General features: G+C 44.5%; 2 protein-coding genes across 3 annotated transcripts; both read left to right on the top strand.

Moving 5' to 3' along the window:
* LOC127766520 (protein WHAT'S THIS FACTOR 9, mitochondrial) lies at window positions 1-2,897 on the top strand. The gene has a single exon (XM_052291580.1). It carries the CDS (start codon window positions 116-118, stop codon window positions 1,328-1,330), a length of 1,215 nt encoding a protein of 404 aa, XP_052147540.1. The 5' UTR covers window positions 1-115; the 3' UTR covers window positions 1,331-2,897.
* Window positions 2,898-2,926: 29 nt separating this feature from the next.
* On the top strand, window positions 2,927-7,747 carry LOC127766521 (uncharacterized). Of its 2 annotated transcripts, XM_052291581.1 has the most exons (3): window positions 2,930-3,778; window positions 5,772-5,972; window positions 7,098-7,747. In XM_052291581.1, the coding sequence occupies exons 1-3, from the start codon at window positions 3,206-3,208 to the stop codon at window positions 7,476-7,478; spliced, it is 1,155 nt and encodes a 384-aa protein (XP_052147541.1). In that variant the 5' UTR covers window positions 2,930-3,205; the 3' UTR covers window positions 7,479-7,747. The 2 variants fall into 2 exon arrangements, with proteins under 2 accessions (XP_052147542.1, XP_052147541.1); XM_052291582.1 differs by lacking the exon at window positions 5,772-5,972 and having other exon boundaries at window positions 2,927-3,778.
* The last annotated feature ends 230 nt before the right edge of the window (window positions 7,748-7,977 follow it).

Raw genomic sequence — 7,977 nt, 5'->3', positions numbered from 1 at the left:
ACCCGCCGCCGGCGACGATTCCGGCGAGATACCTGGTCGGCGGACACCGGCTCCCGCGGGTACGAGCCTTCTCTAGACGGGCTGCGTCTCTGTCCATCTCTTCTTCTTCTCCAACATGAGGCCCCTCGCGATACGGCGGCGGGAGGCGCGGCTCCTCCCACCCCTCGCCGTCCTCGTCCGGTCCATGGCGTACGTGGACGTGAAGATGCGATGGAAGAAGGACGCCTCCTTCGACGCCGTCCCCGTGCTGTCCCAGGCGCGGGACCTCCGCCCGCTCGTGTCCCTCGCCGGCCTCCTCTCGCCGTCGCCGACCCCCGTCTCCGCGGTCTCCAAGCTTCGCATCCCGCTCGAGGTCCCCGACCGCCGCGTCATCTCCTTCCTGCGGCGGTTCCCCGCCGCCTTCGTGGAGTCCGTCGGGCCGGAGCACAACCACCCCTGGTTCCGCCTCTCGGGCTCCGCCGCCGGCCTCCTGCAGGAGGAGCGGGAGGTCTTCGCCGCGCGGCGCGCGGACATCACCTCCCGCCTCGGCCGCCTCCTCCTCATGGCCCCGCGCCGCCGCCTCCCGCTCCGCGCCGCGCAGGGCATGCTCTGGCACCTCGGCCTCCCGGAGGACTACTTCAGATGCCGGGACTATGACATCGCGCAAGACGGATTCCGGATTCTCACCATTGGAGACAGTGTTTGCCGTGAGGAGGAGGATGATGGGAGGGAGCTTGTGCTCATTGATAATGGGGAACACCAAGAAATGCCAAAATCAGTGCTCCAAATGGATGCCATAAGGAGATTTGGGTCCATGGAGACGGTGCCGATCCCCCTCTTCCAGTCAAAGGGGCTCCGGCTGAAGCAGAAGATCGAGGCATGGCTGGAGGGGTTTCAGAAGCTGCCTTATGTCTCTCCCTATGAGGATTTCAGCGGCATTGATCACGGCAGCGATGTTTCGGAGAAGCGGGTGGTCGGGGTGCTTCATGAGCTTCTTAGTCTGTTCGTGACATGCTCTGCCGAGAGGAGGCGGTTACTTTGCCTCAGGCAGCACCTGGGGCTGCCACAGAAGTTTCACCGTGTGTTTGAGCGGCATCCGCATGTTTTCTACTTGTTGTTGAAGGAGAAAACATGCTTTGTTGTCCTCAAAGAGGCATACCTGGCTCGGGGAGACACTGCAATTGAAGAACATCCCATGCTGGTGGTGCGGAGGAAGTATGCAGGGTTGATGGAGGAGTCGCGGGAGATCATAAGGTGCCGGCGGAGTGGGAAACCTTTTCCGTCGAAGCATAAAGATCATGAGCAGATTGAGGATTCTGAGGGTGCAAATTCTGCTCCAATTTTGTCATAGAAAGCTAGAACTTTGCCTGGTCAGAAAAAATGAGGGCATATGCAGTATGATTTTCGTGATAATACCAAGGGGGATTCTACTCTTGGAAGTATATGGCTGCTTGTTAGGAATATTTGTGTAGAAAGACAGGAGGGTGTACAAACAGGTTGGTGACTGATGAAATTAAATTGCATTATCATTTTATCTGATCTCTGCAAGTCATTTTGGTTTGTGCACAGTAGTACGCACTGACGGCACTGCAAAGCCACATTTACATCAAGCCTTTGTAAAGTCCAACTATATCATTTAGCCACCACTTACTCACAATCTTTTCATCAAATCATTGCAAATCTCAATCACCTTTCTTAAAAGGGCATAGATTGCTGAATTTGATTTTGTCCATACTTTTTACATATAAAATTCACCAAGTATGCTGCAACTTGTTGCTGATTTGAATTTTAATTGTCAATGGCTCCTATATTTATGTCCATGCTTATGCCTCATGGTTGGTATTGCACTTTTACAGTTGTCGTAACTCAGTATCTCCCTTTTTATGGCATGGAGATAACTGGATGCACTACATTTCCTTAGGCTGAGGTCTTCACTTCTTGGCTGGCAAATGTTTTATGGTGTTTGTTTGGTTAATGTGGTAGAGTTACAAAACAGATAACATGATTTCCATTGCTGGAAACTTTTTGTGTAACATTATGCGTGCAATTGTCAGTTTCCAGAATGAGAATCAAGCTTTCGTTTGCATGCACCAGTGGATTATTTAACTTAAATTTCTCTGTTGAAGTACTTGTCCTGTTTTAACATCTACACAATCGGATGAACATTAGTTGTTTATATTGCGCCTTAACTAATTTAGATAATCCTAGCTTTTTTGTTTGTTTGTTTTTGTTTTTTTTTTCTTGGCAGGGAGATCATAGTTTGTTTTGGTGCTGTCTGTCTTGGTAGTAAGCAGTATGACAATCGATCAATTGCGAGAAATTAGATAGTTGTGATTGGCAGATGCCATAGTCAGGGCATTAGCTCTTTGTGCTATTCTGTTTGTTGTGATTGCTGAATTAGATCAAGACCATATTCAGTTATGTCAACCAGGGAAGAGTGTTCGTTGTTGTCAATGTTTCTGTAACTTGATTTTCTTGTATAAATTTGCTCCAACTACTGATTAGCACTCTCTCCACTCGCTTGCAAAAGGTACAGTGTGAGATTTTCTGATATCACATCTTCTCCTTCACATTTTCTAAATTTAAAGCTAACAATAATTTCTTCATTTCTTGCTTTTGCAGAGATTAGTATATCACTATTCCCAAACTGGTGTCTACTCTTTACCGTCTTTCCTGGAGAATAATTGCTGCAAGCTTTGGAATGTGTAGTTTTTTTTTTTCATCGAGTAATTCATCCACATTTTCAAAAGCGCGGTGCTTCTCTTCTTTGAACTGGATTATCGAGTTAGCTTGTGAACTTGTCAGAATCTTGTATACGTTCCAATCATGGGACACAGATCTATGTGAAATCGTAAATTCTGAATGTACACATTTCCAAGCTATCTCGACATTTTCACTTTGAAATCTTAAACCAAATCATTTGACCAACTTCACAAAATTCTACAGAAAAGATAGGAGAATTTGCACGCCTTCACAGATGGGCCGATAGCCCATCTGTATTGCAGCCCACTACACCGGAAAAAAGAAAGAAAAGAAAAAAAAAGAATGGAAAGGCAACACCGCCTATCCCTCCATTTCCCAAGGCGGCAACGCGCGTCGCACGCCACGCGGCACCATTTCGCTTCGCCTTCCCCGGCAAAATCTCCCCAAAAAAATTCGAAACCGCGCCGCCGCCTCCGCTTCCCGAAACCCCAACCGGCGACGCGGCGCGCTCGCTCCGACGATCATGTCCTTCCCCGACGAGGAGGAGGACGAGGCCTTCCTCCTCGCCGTAGCGGCCACGGAGGAAGCGGCGCTGGCCTCCTCCGACTCCTCCAAGCGCCGCCGCCTCTCCATGACCTCGTCGACCTCCTCGTCACCGACTTCGGCCACTCCTGCCCCCGCCGCCGTCCCCGAGGGGCCCTACCTGGCCGCGCTCAAGGGAAGCCACAGCTCCGCCTGGAAGCAGCAGCAGGAGACGCTGAGCCAGGCGCGCAAGCGTCCCGGTGGGTCCCAAACCCTAGCCACCCCAGGTAGCGGCAGCGGCAGCGGCGGCGCGCAGGTCGCGAGGGGCGGCGCGTGCTTCAAGTGCGGGGACTCCAGCCACTGGGCAAGAGAATGCCCGCAATCCGTGCCAGCTACTGGCGGCGGAGGAGGAGGCGGGGCCTTTGGTGGAAGCGGAGGAGGGGGTGGTGGGTATGGGGACGCGGGTGGGGCGGTGGAGGAGAAGGCTTGCCCCTGCGGCGCCGGGAGTTGCCTAGTGCTCACATCCAACACGCCCAGGAATCCGGGCCGCAAGTTCTACAGGTGCCCCATGCGGGTGAGCATTACGAATCCCATCACCCTGTACTGTAATTGGGTAGTATCGCTTCAAATCTATGTGGTCTGATAACGATGGTTCGCAACACATTGGATCCCACTTAATAAAAACATAGAGCCTAGACACACTTGCAATTATGTAGAGGGGATATGAGACCTCTAGGGGGTTTAGTTTTTCATTATGTTGTGCCAAATTGTCAAAGTGATAAACTGATTATACCGTTGCCGTTAGTGAGGCTTGCTGGCTTATTGGTCAGTGTTCCCCACTCTGGTGATCTTTATTTATCGTGGCACATCTGTATATGATTGAAATCATACTTTAAAATATCTTAGCACATCTCAGACTTCTAATCAGAATGGTGATACATATTTGCGATATGAAACCATAAACATGATAACTATTAAAAAAACCATAAACATGGTATGTGTCTCTGCCTTAGTATAATTTCCCATTCTGTTGTCTTAAGGCCAGTTCAGCGTGGTACTGTTGTTTTGTGGAGTGTAATCTAATTAGAGAGACCGGTCAACCAATTGTACTAGGACTAGACAAATTTCCTGTGCAACTGAGTGGAGTTTGATTGTAATTTATTGAAAGTAGAATTGTGTTTGCTATAGAACACCTGTTTATTTATTCTGAAAATACAATTGTATATATTATACAGTTAACATCTGTAGCAGTGATCTAATATATCATGTCAATCTACACCATTAATACAGACCCACCAAGGTTAGTAGCATAGGTTTTTCTTATTTTCTATGATTAGCGTGTAAATTCTAGCCGCTGAGAATGAACGTTGTGGCTTCTTTTGAGTTAGTTTTAATAGTATAATAACTACCTGGGTTTCCATGCAATTCTGCAGTTGAATGCTATATATGTGAGTCTTATACAGCCAGCTTATATCCATTTACTTTATGTTATATCTATTACGAATTATAGTCATACCTAGACTGAGTTTGACATGGACTCTTATTCTTAGATCTGAAAATTCAATTATTTTGAAATTTTATTTTTGGCACGATTCATTTTTTTTCAACCTAAACTGTTATAATTTGGACTAACCACAAAACTAATGGTGTATATTTTATTCCTTTTCTCCTATCAACTGATAAGTTTTAGACCTTGAGAGCAAGTGTATATTATTTGTTACTATTTTTATGAGACAAGCCTGTTGTGCTCTAAACAAGAGGTTATGAATTTGATTGCATATCGAAGGCAGTAAACAAAAATGTTGATCTAAAGCCACCAGGTCATTCTGAAATACTCCCTCCATACTCGTAAAGGAAGTCGTTTAGGACAATGTTTAAGTCAAACCTTGGGAATATAAATCATAAATAACTCTCAAGTTATTGAGTTTGAAAAGGCAAAAGTTATATGAATAGATTTGTCCTGAAAAATACTTTCATAAAAGTATACATATATCACTTTTAAATAAATATTTTTATAGAAATAAGAAGTCAAAGTTGTGTTTTGGAGACCGTGTCGCTGTCCTAAACGACTTCCTTTATGAGTACGGAGGGAGTATTGATTTGGAGAGGCTATGAAGTTCTGTTTCACCAATCACTACTTGACCACATTATTACTCGATCATCTGTCTTGATGGGGGAACTTCTATTCAGTTGGAACATGGGATGCACATCAGCTCCACATGCATTCATGCATAACTACTTTGTATCCTTAATACGTAATCATTGTTTAATATTTCTGATGTGTATGCATGTACCGTTGCACCTCCAAAGCCTTACACTGCATGATCATACTCTGGTGTTCATGTGGCTGATGCCTTGTGTAACCTTTGGTAGAATATGCCAGCCAATAAAGGATTTCTGTCGTGTCGGCTGATACAGTGTGCTTGGAATTACATGTGGTTAATCTAAACCGGTCATTTTATTTCTTAGGCCAGATAACTAGTTGTCTAGTTACTTTTTCTCCTTTACTTTTTTGCTTTTCCTATTTTTTTTATTTATTTCTTTTATGTTATTTTTATTGCCATTAGGACAATGGAGGTTGCAACTACTTTGAGTGGTGTGATAACCCATCTCCAGGTCCTGCAAATGTCAGTAGCAATACTGTTTTTCAGTCAGATACATCAGTTGCGCATATGCTTTGCCCCTGTGGTGCTGGAGCTTGCTTAATTCTCACCACAAAGACTGGAAAGAATGTTGGAAGGCAGTTTTATCGTTGCCCAGCTAATCAGGTTCATTCATGACCCTGTTTATCCTCCCACCCTCTCTCTTCCTCTCTTCTTTCCTCACCCAACAAAGCAGGGAAAGTTGTTTTACTGTACAATATTATGCTGATATCCCCTATAAAATGAGTTCTGGTACTGTGTTGATTATCTACAGCTGTCTCATTCTTGCTAAATGAGTGCGTCATTTGCTAGGCCCAGTATGATTATCATCAATAACTATAGTACCTACAGATGGAAGTTACTTTAGTGCTTTGGATTGTACCATGGGAATTTTGAACTGTTTATCTTGTGAATAGGACCAAAATACCGCTCACCTTATGTTAGTCTAGAAGATGTGGACAGTATGATGGTTACAGTTGCACAGTGCATTCGTGAACTAAGATTTTTTGGATCAGTTTGCGGCTGTTGTGTTGTGTGCTGCCATGCTTAGTATGAAGGTGTTGCTGAAAAGCAGTTGTGAGTAACATGTAGCCGTCTTATAATATTTATTACATTATACAAACTGTTATCCAACTGCTTGTTTCTCCACCTGTTCTGCCATTTGAAATACCCAAATACGTCCATTTAAGACTTGGTTTAGAAGACAGCAGCTAGCCAGCTGATTTAGTTTTGGTTCAACTTGGTTCCAGGGCTGGTTAACACGATTATTCTTGATGATGATGATAGTTTGCTTACTAGTTTAAATACGCTCAATATAAATTCTCCCCAGTTTCCACTGATTGGTTGATGCATTTGGTGTGACCCCATAGCTGGACTCAATGTCCTACTTTTAATGCTTTATGTCCAAAACCCGTAGTAATTCTAATGTTAACAGTGCGCTCTTCTTACCCTTGCAACTTCGTATTTTATTGTTACAATTCTATGTCTTGTTTGCTCTTCATACCAAAATGTTCTTTTGCATTTGCTTTAAGAGATATAGTGGTAAGTTCCTATGTGTAGTTAAATCCTTTTGTTCTAGTGGAGCACTTATTTCTATCTGCACCTTTGTGGATAGCAATTGATGCTAGGATATGATATCATCACTTGTTCTGTTTTACCTTTTTCATTATTGTTATATTCTTGTATGCATTTTTTTCGAAACTAGGGCATTTCATATCTCTTTCTTAATGTACGATCGGGACATATCTCCAGGGAGGTAGCTCTTGCGGCTATTTCAAGTGGTGTGATGAACAACAGCTTAGGACAGCTGCTCCACTGCAAGCTTCAACACAATATCATACTGATGTTGCTTCAAGTGGCCAAATTCCCAGCAAGAGGAGCTCCTCCGCCTGCTTCAAATGCGGGCAAGAGAACCATTGGGCAAAGGACTGCCCAAATCAATCTTCAGATCCTTATCCTGACAAAGGTGGGAGAACATTTACTTCTGCAAGCTCTCCCGATGCGTGTTTCAAGTGTGGTAAGAGCGGGCACTGGTCCCGTGATTGCCCCACCGCAAATTGTGGTTCTGGTACCGTCTCCAGCCATGTCAAGTCCTCTTCTACTTTGGGCTCATGGAACAGCCACAGATACTGATAGCCGGTACCTGTGAACTCAATTGAACTGACATGGACATGCTGTACGAAACTTGGACAAATGCACATGACACGTGTTGCTTAGGTACGCATTCTTGCCAAATTCCTTTTGCTACTTTTAAGTTTGGTAATGAGTTTTTACTGAGGACATTTCCGTCTTCATGCTGGTTGCTCTGGGAATCTTTTGTCATCTGCTCTAGACATTTCCACTGATGTAGATATAAGAAAAATCAGCACTATGTTCAATTCTATGCTCTGTTTTCGTACTGATTTCATGTTCATTTTCGTGCTCCTTTTGAAGGCTTTATTTGGATATTTACATGAGTTAGATTGAATGCCCATTTAAAAGTTTAGACCCTGGGACCTGTAGGGTAGTTAATAGATGAGGTAGATATGGTGCCCTTAAAACTTTAGGGCCTGGACCCTGAACTACACTTTAATATACAACCCTACCTTCTGACAAGGCTAAGTGAAACACCCACAAAAAGATTGGGAACAGT

The sequence above is a fragment of the Oryza glaberrima genome, chromosome 3 (genome assembly GCF_000147395.1).
Source record: "Oryza glaberrima chromosome 3, OglaRS2, whole genome shotgun sequence".
NCBI lineage: Eukaryota > Viridiplantae > Streptophyta > Magnoliopsida > Poales > Poaceae > Oryza > Oryza glaberrima.
The sequence above is the reverse complement of the archived record's forward strand: the minus strand, read 5'-3'. Positions and strand labels throughout refer to the sequence as shown.

What these genes read in the sequence shown, in the direction of transcription:
- LOC127766520 (XM_052291580.1), top strand. Translation starts at nt 116, where the DNA reads ATGAGGCCCCTCGCGATACGGCGGCGGGAGGCGCGGCTCCTCCCACCC.
- LOC127766521 (XM_052291581.1), top strand. Translation starts at nt 3,206, where the DNA reads ATGTCCTTCCCCGACGAGGAGGAGGACGAGGCCTTCCTCCTCGCCGTA. An exon ending in TCTACAGGTGCCCCATGCGG is followed by an intron (nt 3,779 to 5,771) that starts GTGAGCATTACG and finishes TATTGCCATTAG; the next exon opens with GACAATGGAGGTTGCAACTA. An exon ending in ATCGTTGCCCAGCTAATCAG is followed by an intron (nt 5,973 to 7,097) that starts GTTCATTCATGA and finishes ACATATCTCCAG; the next exon opens with GGAGGTAGCTCTTGCGGCTA.